The following is an 18,458-nucleotide window of genomic DNA, read 5'->3' as shown; positions in this document are numbered from 1 at the left end:
TCCTTATTTACTTGTGTGGGAAGTAATTTGGAAAAGGGAGAAAATGACAGAAAATACACAAAGATGACTTGCACTTGTATAAAAACAACAAAAAAAAGGCTTTTTAACTAATTGTTAGATAGCTCTGTCAAAAACTACTTGATTTTTTTTTCTTATATAACCTCTAGTACTCTGTAATTGTAGTCAGAAGGAATCTGGCAAGTTAGAAAATTTATGGTACAGAAGGTACAGTCTTTGTTTTGTAGTTAATACTTCTAGTACAGATTACATGCATATTGATAGGTAGTTGTTTCATAGGCTGTGTGTAGTGCTTGAAAGCTTCATGTCATATAACATCAGATTTTTTTCTAGTATTTCTAATATTCTAGTATTTTTTAGTATTATGAAAAAGTTGATATCAATATATAATTGCATTTCATAATGTTTTGTATTCCTAACATGCATTTTTCTAAAGGCCTCATTCTGTATGTTAGAAAAGATGTTAGAAATTCTGCTTTTTGTCGTGAAAAGCACTGAACAAATCCTTATTTATAATGGTGCAGTTGATTCTTGATGAAGTCAAAAAAGACTATTCATATACATAGAATTAAAAACATGCTGTAGGATTTTTTGCTGTCTTGTAGGATCAGCTAGAATAAAAGCTACCTTAATTCAGTTTAAGCTTTTTTATAACTTGAGGATGTTGTCATTTAGGAGCTACAAGCATTGAAAAGTATGAACTTCGTACCAACATGTGGACTCCTGTTGCAAACATGAATGGCCGAAGACTACAGTTTGGAGTTGCAGTCTTAGATGATAAATTGTATGTTGTTGGTGGCAGAGATGGACTGAAAACATTGAATACGGTGGAGTGCTACAACCCTAGAACGAAAACTTGGAGTGTAATGCCACCGATGTCCACACATCGTCACGGTCTTGGTATGTAGCTTTCAGTAAAGACTGAATGTGTTTGTTTTTTTAAAAAAAAAGGTTATCTGTTTTTTTAGCATTGGTTGGAAATCATTCAGAAATTGAAGTTGAAGGGGGGAGGGCTGTCTGTTTCATGCCAACTTGTTATTGAGCTTCCTTTCTTCTTCAAATTATATCCAGCATTGTCTTCCAAAAGGAATATTTTTGTTTGTTTGTTTTAAAATAGTTTTTTGGTGCATGCTGGGCTGTTGCTAGGAAAATGAGATATTTTTCTCCAGCTTTTCAGATTTGTCTTTTCAGGAGTAGCTGTGTTGGAAGGTCCCATGTACGCTGTAGGAGGACACGATGGCTGGAGCTACCTGAACACAGTAGAAAGATGGGATCCACAGGCTCGTCAGTGGAACTTTGTAGCTAGTATGTCAACTCCAAGGAGTACTGTTGGTGTAGCAATATTAAATGGAAAGTATGTGAAGGCAACTTCCAATTTCTATCTCATTATTTTAATGTAATTACAGGACATCCTAAATGACTGTAACTTCTCTTGATAGATACATGTCAGTAGCTTTAAGAACCAGTGAGACTCCAGTAATTTCCTCTTATTGTGGTAGCTTGAACAATCAACTTCCAAAATTATTGTAGAGGTGGGGAGTACTTGTGTTATATTACATTAACTCAGTGTGAACAGAACTCTGTCGGAATGAAATCTGATCTGTAGTGGTACCTGAAATTTCTACAGCTGTTTTTTCAGTGAAAATATGCATAGTTCCTTAAACAGAGACCTCCGGAGTCATCTGATCTAACACCAACTCAAAGCGGGACCACCCTTAAAGTCATTCAATCTAGTTTCAGAGTTAACTGAGGTAGCTCAGGTCATATCTAACTGAATTTTAAATGTCTCCTAAGGATGGAAATTTAGCACGCTCTTGGCAGCCTGTTCCAATACCTGACCACTGTTGTATTGAACATCTTTCTTCTATGATATCATTGGAATTGCCTGTGTTTTGACTTTTCTCTTCGTTCACTTTGTATCTCTGATAACTGCTTTCTATATAACCTCCCATTAGGTGTTTGAAGACACCTCCTTGGCTGTCTCTTTTTAAGACTGCCCGATTCTCATATGTCATGTGTTCCAGCTCCCTTATCATCTTAGTGAGCGTCAGCTGGATTTGCTCCAGTATGGCAAGATCTTTCTCTTACCAGGAGCCCAAAGATGGACACAGCATCCAGAAGCAGTCTTATATGTACTGAGTAAGGGAAATCAACTGTAATTACTTCAAGGGCATACCGTTAATTTCAGTTCAATTTGTTGTCTGCCAAGACCTCCTAGTCTATTTTTGCTACATTGGTTTCTCTCCAGTCAGCTCGCAGCCCGTACTATTGCATGGAAATAAGCCATTCCAGGTACAGGACTTTGCACTCTTACAAAGTTCAACGAAGGCAAATTCAGTCAGCCCAGTTTTCAAGCCTGTATAAGTCGCTCTGAATAATAGCCAGGCCCTCCAGCATATCAGCTACTCCCCTTAATTTGATATTATCAGCAAACTTCCCAAGGCTGATTTCCGTTACATCTTACAGATAATTAATGAAGACATTAAGCAGTATCAAGCCACAATATCAGCCTGGGAGGAACAACACTGGTAACCAGCTGCCAGCTGGTTACTTCATGCTGCTGATCACAGCCCCTTGTGCCGAGCAGTCCATCCAGTTTTCCACCAGCCTTTTAGACAGTTTATCTAAATCACGTATTTGCCAGTGTGGCTACAGAATACCAAGTCAACCTAACTTACTTACTGTGGTTGTATCAGAATATTTACACTCTTGACAAGAAATTTTGACTTCCTGCTTATGTCCTATCTGACGCATCTCCCTTGAGCTGTTTGAGTATTGTGAGCTAGCAAAAAGCTTTTCACAATTTTTTTAATTTTTTTTTTGGAAGGTTAGTCACCTGCTAAATTAGTACAGCTGAAATGAACCTGCAAAGGGTCCTGTGAGATCTGGAACAAGTCCAGGAATGAGTGGAAATGCTCACCTGGGTGCAGGAAGGAGGGAAGAACTTGAACAACCAGCAAGCAAAGTGCCTTGGGCTGCCTTGGAACTGCAGTCTCAGGTGCCTAAGTTAGGTCTGAAGCTTCCTATATATTCAGCAGAGAGTCCCAGGTGTGGTAAACAACACCAGAATTAGTCTCACGTTTCTCTATTATTTTAGAACATAGCCTAGACTCTTAACATAGGCAGCAACACTAGATGCCTATAGCTAAACGGCTTGAAAGCACATGCAAATTTATTTGCCTTTGAGCTGAGGGAGCAGTAACTTCTACATATTCTAGTAATATGTGTCTGTAACTTGATATATTTCAGATGACTTGCTCAAAATCTTCATAAGAGAAATTAATTTATTCTCCGTATTCTGATTGTGAAATCACTGCAGAAGTGATCAAAATTCTGTCGTGTTTTTGGGGGAGAGAGAGCAGGGGGCTTCATTTAAATGCTGTGTTGCATAGCTGATTGATTTTTACTCACAAGTTTTTTGGAACTGCAATATGATTTTTTAAATATACTTCAGTACATTCCTTATGTTAAACAATTTGTGTTATTAAACATGAGCCCTTCCATGGAAATACATTATTTAAAGAGTATTAACTTTTTTATGGAGAACTAGTAGGTCAACCATATTTACAAGAGGTTTATATTTAAGTTTGTTGGTCAATCTACTCCAAACAAACAAACAAACACAAAGTGTTTCCCAAACTGAGAACATCTTAAGTAGTGCTTCATAGTAACTGTAAGACTATCATCATGTGAAGCCTTAGAATCATTTAGGTTGGAAAAGACCTTTAAGATCATCAAGTCCAGCCATCACCTAACACTGTCAAGTCCACCACTAAGCACAGTACTTAATGTTTATATGATTATTGAGCTGTATTAATCTGCCTTAGACCATGAAGGGATTTCATTAATGATGCTTCAGCTGATCTCTCAAACCAGAATTCACTTCTGATGTGTTGCTTCCTTTTTAGATTGCATTCTGCAATCTTCTGCATTCTTACCTTTCAAAATAACATTGCTTGGCAGTTCTGCTTTTAAGCCTATGTTGCTCATAAATGTTGCATAAACTCTTTAAATGCATTTGATTAGTTTTAAAGATTCATTAGTGATGCATTTCTCCTAAAACCCAACTTTTCCTTCCATCGTTATTTTCAATAAATAAATAAATAAATAAATAAATCCTTTGTTTTATATCAAATGCTAGAAACCCTTATGTAAGAACTGAGCAAAATAGGCCACCTAGTGGGTATAAGGGACTTAACATAGCGCTTCCATTCATAAACTAAAGTTCAGATTGAGAAAAATACTTCGAGAGGCAGTTCTCACATGCATGCATCTATGACTGGATTTTCCCTGTGACCCTGCTAAAAATGCATCTTTGTCAAGTCACACATTTAGAAAATCTTAGCTATGGGTACAGGTTGGAAAACAAATGCTGTGTTATAGATATAATCCATTTTCTGTAAATGATCATTATTGTATACTAATCACAATACAAAAAAAAAAAAAAAGGAGCGAAAAACGTACAATCTGTGTTAGAATATTCTAATGAAAGTTCAAAGTCTCCTTCTAAACTTTTTAATAAATTTGGAAGGCTTTCTTACATCACTGGAAGCTTATGTAACTTGTGTCTTGTTCAGACAATACTTATTAATACCATTTATTTTTCTTTTTACTTTTCAGGCTTTATGCAGTTGGTGGTCGAGATGGAAGTTCTTGTCTTAAGTCGGTAGAATGTTTTGATCCTCATACAAACAAATGGACTCTCTGTGCTCAAATGTCAAAAAGAAGAGGTGGTGTAGGTGTAACCACTTGGAATGGGTTCTTGTACGCAATAGGTGGTCATGATGCCCCAGCATCAAACTTAACATCCAGGCTGTCAGACTGCGTAGAAAGGTAATCACCTGATGAAGGTGTGTCCTGCTAGTAGTCCTAAAAATGCCAGTCTATAGAACGGCTTAGAGAAAGAGCTGTAAGTAGAAACCCAATAAAATAGCCATATTTTTAAGGTGAGCAGAGGAAACCTGTATATGAAAACATACTGTGTAATCATAATCTGATTCAAAATGTTGCCAGGACAGATTATTTAAAGTAAATGGATGAAGATTGATTATTGAGAACAATTTGCAATTGAAGATGTTTAAAAATGGTGTAGTTGCTCTTTCACAAAAGAAACCTGTACCACTTCACATTATAACTTGAAAATGAATAATTAATCCAAGTTTGTGTATCCTTAAATATATTCTTCCTTGTATCCCCTGGTGACACTGGAATGCTTGTAATTCAGTTATTCCAAAGTTAGTATGTCCTTACGTAAAGTTATTGTGGAATTGCTGTATTACAAATGGCAGAATCACGTGTGATCCATTAAAAAAAAAAAAAAGTAAAAATGACAGTAAATTCTTCATAATGCAATGCATTAAGTCTTCACTGTCATTTCAAATATTTCTGAAATATGCTTTAATCCTCTTTTTTCTTCAAATTTTATTTCTTTTTCCTTGTTATCTCCCAGCACTTAACAAGAGTGATTCTTTGTTACTCATCTCCATTTAGTAGATTTCCTTATCTGATTTGCCATCTTAGAGAAAAAGAAAATACAGTAATTTTCAAACTTTGTGTTCCGATAGACCCCAAAACACACAATATGGTCCATACCACTTGAAATGTGAAAGTTGTTGAAAAAGGCTCCAGAAAGGTTTGCAGATTGGAAACTACCTCTTAGCTAATACCAAATTTTTAGAGGAGTATAAATAATTGGCCCAAGAGAAAGCAATAGGTTCATTTATTCTTTTGCATCAGTATTCTCTGAAACAGTTACATAACATATTACTTTAATAATTAGGAATAATCTTGTAATGCATGTTGTCCTTGTTTTTTAACAGTGAGGTGAAGATGGAGGAAAATGAACCTCATGGGAATAGCTCCTCTAAAAAATTCTTGTTTCAAAAAATGGCATTAAGCTTCCACATAGTTGTTTACCACTACATTCTGCAATAAAAGTCACTTTTCCTAGAGAAATGCATTGATTTATAAATGAATTATAAACTAGCTTAAATTAAAAAATAAATTATATATGATGAATCACCTTCTTTCGCTACGTTAAACTTCTATTTGCAGCATATGCTTTGGGTGGTGTTTTTGTGTTACAATTATGCTCACATAAAACATGCATTTCTGCAATACTTTGAATATGGAATAAAAGATGAAATTGTTACCACTCATTACATCCATGTTCTTCATGCAAACAAATCAAGACCACTTGCTTCTAATAAGTATGGTCTTAAGATGGTGTCCTGGCAAATAAGTATTTTCCTTGTGTAGTTCCTTAGAGCCCTTCAGAGCCTGGGATCAGTTGTGCTGTAAGCACCTGTAATCTTACAGCATCTCCTTCAGTCTGGTTACAATGTGTTTTTTGATATAAGAATAGCATGGACCCTCCTATCTAATTACTAATTTGTAAAGAATGTTGATATTATTCTAGAATGATAGAATGATGTTTTTTTCATTAAGCTATCTGTTTTTACTGATGATGCTGATGATATGGAGTTATTATTCAAGCAGTGCTGTAAATTGTCTTAAGAATTTTGCATTTTTCTCCAGCTTTGCTCTTTGGAATGGTAATCTTCCTTGACAAGTTAACTCTCTTTAGAACCACATTCAAGTCAAAGCACAGGCTGTTTGAAATTTAGTAGTTACCATATAATGCAAGCATTTGCTCTACTGTAGTATAGAAGCAGAACTGTTTCCAGTGGTATGTTTATCAAATAAAAAATACAGTAAGAGCATCTGTATGCGTATGTATGTATTACTGTACAGAAAGCAGCACTAGATAAGAATCTAGATAGTACTAGTAGGTAACTAGTACTGACTGTTACCAAATGACTAAGGAAACACTTTAAAAGAGAGTGTCTGGGGAAAAAACTCCTTTGAAATATTAATAACCAAGTCTGTGATCTCCTAATAATACCCATTGTCTGCTATGTTAAGTGTGTCAATTCCAGTACTTTTTTTTCATTAAATTTTGGCAGCAGTTTTAGAGCATTACACCAATTATCTTTTAGGTATGATCCAAAAACAGATGTGTGGACTGCTGTGGCCTCTATGAGCATTAGCAGAGATGCAGTGGGAGTATGTCTTCTTGGTGACAAGTTGTATGCTGTTGGAGGATATGATGGTCAGACGTACCTTAATACAGTGGAGTCTTATGATCCCCAGACAAATGAATGGACACAGGTATAGTTTCTGATTAGGTCACACACTACTAATTATTTTGCTGTTACTTCAAGCATGCTTTGTTTTGCAAGGAGAAAACAAATACTCCTTTTCTAAAAAGCACTTTCTTGTTAGTGTGTTGTAAGTCAGCCAGTCAGTCTCTCTCTCTCTCATCTGCAAGTTCAAGTTGGTTTTCTTTGAACAGACAATTGTTAAAGTCTAATAAACCACTCTCGTTTCTTTGGGAATAATATAGCTCTTTTCTTTGACAACTTCAGCTACTGTAAGAAAATGTATTGACATGTTCCCGAAATTGTCATAAAGGATTCTGTTTATGCTGAGGATAAATGATAAATGTAGATTAGTTTTAGCTCTAACATCTCTCAGAAGCTTATCAGTTTCTTCAAGGTTTTGGTCATCTTTTCATAAATAATCCCTTCCTGATATGAATGCTATGTACAGTGTGTGCAACTTCCAGAAAGCCTTTTCCCATATCTTTACATATCTTTAAAAAATAATCTTCAATTCATGATCAGAAACCATTACTGTCAATTCAAAGCTTGCTTACTTTTACTTTTTTTATAGCTCCAGGAATTTGCCTTTCTGTGAGAGGAGCCTAGGCAAGCTGTTGTTAGGTATTTTCTGTCATTTAAGATACCAGGAGTGTCTGAAACATCCACAGAAGGCTGGAGGATACAACAGGGAATCTGTAGGAGACAGAGGCCCTTCTGGAGTCCAGTTACAGGAGGAATGTTCTAGGTCATCTAGAACAGCATTAGACACCAGTATTGAGGCAGCTGGAAATAAATACTTAATGCTGACTACTTTAAATACTTAAACCTGACTACATTTCTCTCATGGATGTTGTTTTTTTTGTTTCTTTGTTTTGTTTGTTTTTTATTTTTTATTTTTTTTCTTACAGGTTGCACCATTGTGCTTAGGAAGAGCTGGAGCATGTGTTGTGACTGTAAAGCTATAAATTATTTTCTCTGTGAAGGTGACAGTCTCCTCTATAGGAGAATTTCGTATTTCCTCTAGCCAACTAAAAGTGCACCAGTAAACACCAGGTGCAGGATATCTACAAGAGCAGTGTTCGGGCTCCAGCTGACGTACACCTACCTGCTGTTCTTACGGACCAATATTAAGCACTTTTAAAGAATCGTCTTTGTTACCTGTACATTAGAAGAGCTGCAAGGAAATCAGCTGCAACCAAGATGTTGCCAGAGGACAACTTGCATTGAGGAAATACTAAGAAATGAGCAAACTCATTGTGAACTCACTGGGATAATGAAATGTTATTTAGGGCCTTGATCCCTCTAAAATGCAGAGGAGTGATGCTATTAATGGATATGGCTCCACTGATATCATTGAGTCTATCTCTGGGTGAAACAAGTTCCAGGATTGAGCCCCATATATTTAATTTGCCTATAATAAACATGTTTTGCTATAGGTATCTGAACTATTACAATGCAGGCTGACAAACCAATGCAAACCATTGTAAATGGCAGGTGTAATGCTTGCCTTAAAAATGAAGTTGTGTATTTGGTGAATCTTTTGCACTTTTATCATCATTCCTAGTTTAGAAGACTTTTTATTTAACCAAAGCCTTATTTTAAATATTGTCTTATTATGCTAACAGAAATCTGCTATTTAATAATATCTGCAGATTTTTGATATCCAGTGTACTTTTTTTTAAAGGTTTTCCGTATGATGGAAAACATCATACCTTTTTCTCTACTTTGGTTCTTATATTTACATTGTTATTGTTTTTAAGGAAAAAGCTGTAAGCATGAGTTATTAGTTGAAAAAATTCTAAAGTGTAATTAGAAGTTAACCAGTTTAATAAGAGCACTTTGGAATTTTCAAAGCATTCCATTGCATCTAGACTAAGAGTCTACTTTGATTCTCTTTAATTGTATTTTACATGAGGCTTTGCACTAATTTGAGAAGTATGATTTTATAAGATGAAATGAAACTGTTGTCTGTCTGTCTGTTTTTTGTTTTTTTTTTTCTTCCCAATAAGATGATTTCAAAACGTAAACGGCCCAGTCCTACAAGATGCTCGACGAGCACCACTTAAGCATGTTCAGCATCTTAGAGGAGAGCTGTGTGCTCCTGGCAGGATTATATCATATCAGCCACCTTATTTAACAGTTAACTTTTTTCAGAGGCTTTATGATTTGCCTTGTCTGGCTCCTCTGCTCTGTCGCACAGTTGCTTTGGAGGGGCTGAATGTTTCTGACGGTCTTTCTGTATTTGCTTTTCTGTGCCTTGCTCCCCCCCGTTTTCACAACAGTAGGCGGTCGCTTGTAATGGAGGATGTGGAGATGTGAGCTCGCTGAATGTTTCCCAAATCGAAGCGCCCGCCACCCAAAGTCTTTGTACGTTTGTAATTATAAATGGACGTGTGTCAGTGCTCTCGGCCAACTATTTATTGGTTTAAAGGAAAGCGCCAAACTTTGTGACAAAACCTGCACTGTTTGAAACTGAATACAGCTGAACTTAAACTCAGTTTGGGCGGGCAGTGCCTTTTTTCTGTATTTTTGGGGGGTAACTCTAATGTTAATAATTGCGATTTTACAAACGGCCGTCCTGGCCTGCCAGCACTTGCGCAGTCTGCGCCCCCTACGCCGCCCCGTAACGCAGTGTGCGTAACGCACGACTCTATGGGAGCCACCGCCTCCGCAGGCCTCGCTTTCCCATTGGCTCCGGGGCGGGACGTGGCCCCGCCCACCGCCCTTGATTGGCTCCGGCCTTCTCCCGCCTTCCCCGTCTCCCTGGCAACGCGGACGCCGGGCGGGGTGAGGGGGGTCCGGCTCCCTGCTCGGCTGGGGGGGGCGGCGCATGCGCACGGGGGCGCTGCGCGGCGAGCGGTGGGCGCGATGAAGGTGAGGCCGGGCGGGGGGGGGGAGGGGGAGGGGGAGCGCGCTCGGCTGGGGCCTGAGGCGGGAGGCGGGAGGTGGGAGGCGGGGGGGGGGGGGGGGAGCGGGCGCCGCGCCCCTCATGGCCGCCCCCGGCGGCTCCGAGCCGTTACCGGCGGCCCTGGGGCCTCCCGCTGGAGCCCGTCCGTGCTCCCGCGTTAGTCATCGTTGGTTAAATGTTGGTTAAAAATTTGCGTCTTTTCATTAAACTCGCTTCCAATTGAACGCTGTTGTCGGGTGGTCTCTGTGCTCGTGGCGCGCGGCGCTTGTGGTGTTGCTCGTTTTGTTCGCTCAAACGCAAATTCCGCGTGAGGAATGCCTCAGAAGAAGGGGCAGAGACCTTTTGGGGAAAAAAACAACACAAAAACAAGCTTTCCTGCCCTTTGTGGGACGCCAGACAGTGGTGTTTAGCTGATGATGTGGGAGGGGAAAAAGTCCTAAAAGTTGTTGGGTTTATCCTACACCCTAGTCATGGAAAAAGTATGAGCGTAGTATGAAAGTTAAAGGAAAGTTAATAAACTCAGTGAGAAATAAAGTTTTTACAGTTTTTAAAGTTTTTACTTCATAGCCCCAACTTTTAAGACCCAACGATTTAGGGAGATCAAGATACTTACACATCTTTCAAAGGAGTAGATGTTGAGCTCTGTTTGAAGCACTGAAGACGCTATTTGGTCCAACACTTATGCATGAAATTTAAAGAATTAGATATTCCAGTCTTCAGACGTGAAGGGGGGAGTCTCATGCAATCTTTTGATTCCAGTAACACCAAGTGGAAAAAATGGTAGTTGTGGTGAGAGTCCCAGTAGCTCTCCATGCAAACACCCAGCACCAGAAACTTTGACTTTTCCAGCACAAACCAAAATACTTTTCTTTGGCGTTTTGGTACAATAGAATAGTACAATAGAATCATCCAGAAGTTGTTGTTTTTCTTCACGTAGAAAGTTCTGACATTGTTTTATGTTTGTGATGATAAGATGTGCAATTTCCCTCTCTTTGTTCCCCAGCAAGTCTTCAGTCTAATAGAAAAATCATGGTCTGGTTCCTCTGTGCAGTTTGCTTGGCAGAAAACTTTGGGAAATTTCCTTGCTGTAACAGGGTAAGATTACAAATATTTGTTGCGTTTATTGCATAGAAATCATTGAGAGTAGAGTCAAAAACATTGTTACAGAGCTCTAAAAGATCTACAAGAGGGACCGGAGGGCAGACCTGGGAAACTACAGGCCTGTCAGTTTGACCTCAGTGCCAGGGAAGCTCATGGAGCAGATCCTCTTCAGAGTCATCATGTGGCACTTGCAGGGCAAGCAGGCGATCAGGCCCAGTCAGCATGGGTTTATGGAAGGCAGATCCTGCTTGACGAACCTGATCTCCTTCTATGACAAAGTGATGCGCTGGGTGGACGAGGGAAAGGCTGTGGATGTGGTCTACCTTGACTTCAGCAAGGCTTTTGACACCGTCTCCCACAGCATTCTCCTCAAGAAACTGGCTGCTCTTGGCTTAATTGTTGCACGCTTCGTTGGGTTAGAAACTGGCTGGATAGCCGGGCCCAAATGGAGTCAAGTCCAGTTGGAGGCCGGTCACTAGTGGCGTTCCCCAGGGCTCGGTGCTGGGGCCGGTCCTCTTTAATATCTTTATCGATGATCTGGACGAGGGCATTGAGTGCACCCTCAGTAAGTTCGCAGATGACACCAAGTTAGGTGCGTGTGTCGATCTGCTTGAGGGTAGAAAAGCTCTGCAGGAGGATCTGGATAGGCTGCACCGATGGGCTGAGGCCAACTGCATGAAGTTCAACAAGGCCAAGTGCCGGGTCCTGCACCTGGGGCGCAATAACCCCAAGCAGAGCTACAGGCTGGGAGATGAGTGGTTGGAGAGCTGCCAGGCAGAGAAGGACCTGGGAGTGATGGTGGACAGTCAGCTGAATATGAGCCAGCAGTGTGCTCAGGTGGCCAAGAAGGCCAGCGGCATCCTGGCTTGCATAAGAAACGGTGTGGCCAGCAGGGCTAGGGAGGTGATCGTCCCCCTGTACTCGGCTCTGGTGAGGCCGCACCTCGAGTACTGTGTTCAGTTTTGGGCCCCTCGCTACAAGAAGGACATCGAGGTGCTTGAGCGGGTCCAGAGAAGGGCGACGAAGCTGGTGAGGGGCCTGGAGAACAAGCCCTACGAGGAGCGGCTGAAGGAGCTGGGCTTGTTCAGCCTGGAGAAGAGGAGGCTCAGGGGTGACCTTATTGCTCTCTACAGATACCTCAAAGGAGGCTGTAGTGAGGTGGGGGTTGGCCTGTTCTCCCACGTGCCTGGTGACAGGACGAGGGGGAATGGGCTTAAGTTGCGCCAGGGGAGTTTTAGGTTAGATGTTAGGAAGAACTTCTTTACTGAAAGGGTTGTTAGGCACTGGAACAGGCTGTCCAGGGAGGTGGTGGAGTCACCATCCCTGGAAGTCTTCAAAAGACGTTTAGATGTAGAGCTTAGGGATATGGTTTAGTGGGGACTGTTAGTGTTAGGTCAGAGGTTGGACTCGATGATCTTGAGGTCTCTTCCAACCTAGAAATTCTGTGATTCTGTAAACCAAAGCAAGGTATCTGTCAACTCCTTACAAATGTAAATACATGATACTCCTGTTACTGCAATTATAAAAACTCAATGTGGAGAAAGTTTTAACCCATTATTTGCAGATGAAGAAAGGGAATTATTCCATGTGTTAATATTTTTTAGAGGTGATCGCACGGTGAGCATTTTTGATCGTCACGGTCAGAAGATAAATGAAATTACCTTACCAGGGTAGGTACTAAAATGGATTGAAATTGTTTTCTTCAAATTGTTTTCTTTAGAAGTGCTATTCTTCCGGTGAGGTGCTTATACAGTAAGAGATGTATAGGCATAGATACTGGCTCTGGTGTTTGTGCCTGGAAAAGAAGACAAACTGAAGAGCATGTATGGAATATGAGACAGTAAAAGCTGAATTCATAGTAAGCTGTCACGGTTAGTCAGAAAAATACATCTTCAAACCCAAAACACTTCTTATTAATAGGAAACTCAATCTAATTCATTACAAATGTTAGAAAATATGTATCATGACAGTAAGAAAGAATGTAGTAAGGTCATAAACAGAACATCCATGTTATGCTAATTGTGACTATACTACTGAGCATTTTGTGGTACTTTGTATCATAGTCTTACTGAGGAAAGATGTCGTATGTTTCGGTGTACTTTTGCTTGTACTCATTCTGCACAGCATTGCCCAGCAATTGTGATAAATGCTCATTCTGTCCAAAAAATGCCAAAAGAAAGGTATGCTTCTGCATAGCTTTCTTATCCAAGATCATTATTATACTTGTTGATCTAGGAGAAAAACAACTCAAATACTGAATAGACTCTAGAAAAATAGAACCATACAGGAGGCTTTCATCGTCACTTGAAAATTTAGGTGTCGGTATTTCAAGTATTAGAATATAAGTAGCAGTTCTTTTAGTTACTGACCTTCCTTTCAGCCTCTGTCATTTTGATGAGATTTGGGTAAGAGCATGGTTGCTATAAAAATAAACTTTCCAGATAAATCCACAGCCTGTCATGAGTTTTTACAGGGAGGGAAAGGGAAGGACAGGGACTTCAACCGGTTAATTCTGGCTCTTTCTGTATATTTTCAAACATATTTTAATGTTATTAGTGAAACTCTACTTTATTTTTCTTCAGTAACTGTGTTACCCTGGACTGGGATAAAGATGGAGATACTTTAGCAATAATTACAGACAAATCTAGTGCCATTTATCTCTGGGATGCCAACACAAACAAAACAAGCCAATTAGACAGTGGCATGAGGTAAGAAAGTCTTGTTTTGTTTTGTTTTTAAAGTGTATTTAAAGACAGACCACTGTGTGCTGCTGCTCTTTATGCTCTCTTTTATGTCAGCTAAGAAACTGATGTGAAGGTAGAATAAAGGAGTTTGGTCTTTAACTTGGTTGAATTACCATCAAGACATCATACTCATGCTTTGTAATCTTTGTTTTTTGCCTTAGTGTTGAGTATGTGTTGCATTTAACTTGTAAAATCTTATAGTTATGTAGCTATTTGAGAAGCCTGTTAATTCATGTGTGTTTTTCTGGAAACTGGAATGCATACTGACATGTGAACCATGGGCCCATTCAGTTGGTGTGAAAGCACTTACATTCTCTAGCTTTGAAGTCCAACTTCAGGCTTCCAGTAGAGAGAAAAAAAATAACCCTGGAAATTGGGTACCCAGGTGCTTGAGTTACCCTCTGAAGGGAACCTTACTGTTTGTAGGCTAAGAGTACAGAAAGACTAGGAGATAACTAAGTTAGACATGTACAGTTGGAAAATGGGAGTTACCATCCTGTCCCATATCTCAGCTTTGGAATTTCTTTTTTCTATTCTTTTTAAAGAGCTTCTTTAAAAGACTCGTTGATGTGGAGGATATATTGCAAAAATCATCCTTTTACTGGAATCCTCATAGCACATATACTCTTAAGCTAATATCCTACAGTTTGTTGCTGGGTTCTTTCTGGTATGATTTGCTGGTTTTGAAGTGTTTTTTTGGTTGGTGGTGTTTGTTTACTTTAATTGTAAATAAGGCCAAAGTCCCCAGAGAGGTTCTCAGTGTTTCAACTCTGGTAGCAGCAAGGATGGGTGACTTTTTTAGGTATCCGCACAAGTCATGCATTCTTCAAAGTACTTCACCCGAAAAAATGGAAACTTAGAAGTAAGAATGGTGATTTTTAGTGCTGATGGTATTTGCTTCCCTTAGAGTTGTGAGGGGACTGAAATCCCATTCACAAAAGAGGATGAGAGGGGTACTGAAGGCACAGGTTCAGATCCCTCTTTTTGAATTGGGTCAGAGACTTAAAACTCTTCTGAGGCTTACATAACAATCAAGCATTAGGTTAACAAATAAGCTTGGTTTAACAATTAAACTCATAGATTTTTGAATCTATTCCACTAAACTGTTCTACTCTACATAAACATTCACTGTGTGTAGGAAAGAGAGTGGAAATGAATCTGTCCCGTGGTTATTAGGGCACTCACCTGAGCAGAGAAACAGCTGATTGGGTACTGCCTCTGTTTTATTAATCTAAATTGAGACAAAATCTTTTGACTTAACGCTTTTTTTTTTTTTGTATTTTCTTTTACTGTAAAAAATAGTCAAAGATATTAAAATGTGGGTGTTTCATCCACTAAATAAAAAAAAATAAAATAGGTCAGCTGGAAAAATGGAGATGGGGGGAGATGTTGGGTTTTTAGAGGATATTGTTTTCTCCAGATTTAGGTTGAAAACTCTGACTGCAGAATATGGAAACATCCCATTTTTTCAAATAAGAGTGAAGCTGATGTGAGAGGCATTGATGGAAATAGCTGTACTAATTAGAAAATTCTGATTAAAATTGTTTTGCTTTTTTAAAATGCCCTATGTAGTACTTTTCTGTGGGCCCATAAATATATACTAAAACTATCTCTGCTTTATCAGAAAATTGAAGTTAAAAACGCTCTTTCAAAGCTTTTATATTACATTGACTAGTAATCAGAGAAATAGATCTACTCATTTGGAATTGACTGAATTCACTGGAATTGAATTAAGTACAAAAAAAAACAATGCAGAAAGCAACTGGAAAATAGCACTTACCTACATTATATCTTAGAGTGCTTCTTAAAGCTGATTATTTGGTCAAATTACCCATGAATCCATCAAAACCACTGGGTTTACAGGCACAGTTTCACTTGTACAGGTCTTATTCCATTACTTAATAGCACTTTTTATTACTTTCACTATTTTTGGACACTTAAATAACTCTGATACTTGTTGTAGAGAACATTTGCTTCATTTAGAAGTTCTGCTTTGGTCTGTATGGTTTCATAAAACTTCAAACCAAGTATGCAAAATACTTTTGTATGTAAGCATGTGAAAGGAAGCTGCTACACAAAGTAATTATTTTGTTTATTTTAGGGATGCAATGTCTTTCTTATTATGGTCTCGAGTTGGAAGTTTACTTGCCATTGGAACCACAAAGGGAAACTTGCTTATATATAACCGCCAGACTTCTCGCAAGATTCCTGTTCTTGGTATGCATTGTTTTGAAATTAGGCTTGCACATTTGAAATGATGGAATTTTGCCACTGTGCTTGCTTTTCTTTTTTTGTTCTGTGTGTGAGTATGCAAAACAAAAATGTGCTTATACTCAACTTGCACCTTCCATTTTTTATATTAGTGGTTTTATAGTTCAGTACGTTAAAAAAAATTTACATATACGTGATGCTGCCTCATGAGAAACTTGTGCTGTCTTTCTTCCTTTACAACTTGCAAGGGTGTTTATTGTCATGTGGTTATTGTTGTTGCTAAGTTACTTTTCTAACCTGCTTAGGACACCTGTGGACAATAAAATTAAGGATAGAAACTTGATGCAAAGAAATGGAAGAATGGGGACTGTGCAAGTTCCTATGAGGCCAAAAGACTTCCACCTGGGCTTAGAAAGTAAATAAAAGATTGTGTATTGAGTTTGTAATTTCTTTGCTAAGTTGCTTCACATTCTGATAATTTGAGTGGCCAAATAGAATATATTTCCGTTCCAGATGTTTTCTGTGGTTGTTTTCATTCGTATAGTGTAGATTTCTTTCTTTTTCAGGTAAGCACACTAAGCGGATTACTTGCGGTTGTTGGAGCACTGAAAACCTTCTGGCTCTAGGCGGTGAAGATAAAATGATTACTATAAGCAATCAGGAAGGGGATACTATCAGACAGGTAGTATTTATAACCCACATTTGATTTTAAGACATACATTGGTACTCCTGGTTCTTGGGAGAGCTACGGCATAAAGGAACTAGGACCTATGGGAGCCTATGCCTTTTCAGTCCCTCTGCTTGCAAGGATAGAGGCTTTGGGAAAACTCATATAGGATGAGGGCTTATCTAAACATTTGAGCCTCTGTGTTATGCACCATGATTTATGATATTAGAATCTCTAAAGAGATTCTAACATGTCATTATAATCCAAACTGACTTCATTTTTTTTCCAACTTTTTTCTTTTTTTGTGTTACTGAATGCAATGACAGCTCTATCTATCCTTAACACTAAAATGTACAGGGCAGGAATAATGCAATTGTTTATCATTGGTATTTGCTGCATTTAGTACTGATTTTTCAATCTGAACTTCTTTCTTGCAGACCTCAGTGAACTCAGAACCCAGTGATATGCAGTTCTCAGTTATGAAGACTGATGAAAGAGTATCAACCAGGGAAAGCACAGTAAGAAGCTAATACAAAATCCTGCAAAAAGTGCTGATCTGCTGGCAATAAGTGTCGGCCAGGATTTTTTTTTCCTTGACTTAAAATTTGATGTTAAAGCTTTCATTTTGTTTTTAGCTATTATTTTTTTTCTTCCCCCCAAAACCTCCTTCCATTAAAGTAAAGCTATACCCCTTTGTTTACTAAGGATGTGTTCATAAAAAAGACAGACAGCAGTTTTGCAGTAATAGTAAATGTAATAGATGGAGATGTGTGCAGGGAAACACAATATATACACCAATATATGCAAAATGTAGATGGAAACAATACAAGAATGTCAAACCTGCAGAGATGCCTCCTTTCAGAGGCCAGTTTTTCAGCGTACAGCAGATCTGTTTTGGGAACAGACCCAGTGCTCTTTGGGTTTTTGTCTTGTGCAGACCTCAGCATTGGTGAGACTAGAAGCCTGGTATCAATCTTCCTTGTGAGCATGATTCTGCTTCTGTCTAGATGGCTGCGGTTTTTTTTGTCTTCGTTGTCTTCCTTGAGTGAATCAAGGTCCGTTAGATCAGTCAGTGGTGAAGTACAGAAAAATGGGGTAAGGATAAGGGTTAGCAGAGCATGCTAGTAAATGATCAGCAGTTACGTACTAAAACTGAAATCTGTGGATAGCGAAGTGGTACTGTGTTACAGTTAGTCCAGATCCATACACTTAACTGTAGGCAGATAATTCAGTTTTCAAAATCAGATATAGTCTATGCAGTATAAGGGTCAGGAAAGAATTTCCCCTGTATTACATTGACAAGGATCTGTAGGTTTTTGTTTTTTTTTTCTCTTTGCATGCAGTCCAGTGTTCTCTGCTTCCTAGGGTAATTTTAATTAACAGATGTTTTGAAAATGCAGGAACCGAGGGCTTTGACACCACTGATTTCCTCTGCTGCTTCTCAGGATGTGCAGTAGGCTAGGCTTCTCTTTTTTGTTTGTTTGTTTCAGCACTCAAGTTTGCTGTAAAACATCAGAGAACGTTCTGTAATTCTGTAGTTCTTGGTTTGTGCTTGAATGGTGTGCAGCAGTTTAAACCACATACCATTTATTGTCTAGGTGTCTGTTCTTGCAGGGGCATGGCTTGATAATGATCAATTCCAGTCT

The 18,458-nt window shown here is 38.9% G+C and overlaps 2 protein-coding genes across 8 annotated transcripts in view; both read left to right on the top strand.

Moving 5' to 3' along the window:
- KLHL5 (kelch like family member 5) overlaps nucleotides 1-9,678 on the top strand; it is a 55,959-nt gene extending 46,281 nt beyond the window's left edge. For 4 of the 5 annotated variants that reach the window (XM_027457237.3, XM_027457236.3, XM_027457238.3 and 1 more), the window contains 5 exons: nucleotides 694-918; nucleotides 1,210-1,372; nucleotides 4,639-4,851; nucleotides 7,017-7,188; nucleotides 8,090-9,678. In XM_027457237.3, coding sequence (XP_027313038.1) covers nucleotides 694-918; nucleotides 1,210-1,372; nucleotides 4,639-4,851; nucleotides 7,017-7,188; nucleotides 8,090-8,146 — 830 coding nt within the window. In that variant the 3' untranslated portion in view covers nucleotides 8,147-9,678. Of the gene's footprint in view, nucleotides 1-693; nucleotides 919-1,209; nucleotides 1,373-4,638; nucleotides 4,852-5,837; nucleotides 6,028-7,016; nucleotides 7,189-8,089 lie in introns of those variants that run through there. The other variant, XM_038178024.2, reaches the window with a different exon arrangement.
- A 149-nt stretch (nucleotides 9,679-9,827) lies between these two features.
- WDR19 (WD repeat domain 19) overlaps nucleotides 9,828-18,458 on the top strand; it is a 38,941-nt gene continuing 30,310 nt past the window's right edge. For all 3 annotated transcript variants that reach the window (XM_027457235.3, XM_027457234.3, XM_038178023.2), the window contains exons 1-7: nucleotides 9,828-10,055; nucleotides 11,093-11,184; nucleotides 12,795-12,860; nucleotides 13,773-13,898; nucleotides 16,036-16,151; nucleotides 16,712-16,827; nucleotides 17,250-17,330. In XM_027457235.3, the coding sequence (XP_027313036.3) occupies nucleotides 9,834-10,055; nucleotides 11,093-11,184; nucleotides 12,795-12,860; nucleotides 13,773-13,898; nucleotides 16,036-16,151; nucleotides 16,712-16,827; nucleotides 17,250-17,330 (819 nt within the window). In that variant the 5' untranslated portion in view covers nucleotides 9,828-9,833. The remainder of the gene's footprint in view (nucleotides 10,056-11,092; nucleotides 11,185-12,794; nucleotides 12,861-13,772; nucleotides 13,899-16,035; nucleotides 16,152-16,711; nucleotides 16,828-17,249; nucleotides 17,331-18,458) is intronic.

The sequence above is a fragment of the Anas platyrhynchos genome, chromosome 4, assembly GCF_047663525.1.
Source record: "Anas platyrhynchos isolate ZD024472 breed Pekin duck chromosome 4, IASCAAS_PekinDuck_T2T, whole genome shotgun sequence".
Classification (NCBI taxonomy): Eukaryota; Metazoa; Chordata; class Aves; order Anseriformes; family Anatidae; genus Anas; species Anas platyrhynchos.
Note: the sequence above shows the minus strand (reverse complement) of the source record. Positions and strands in the feature narration are given on the sequence as shown.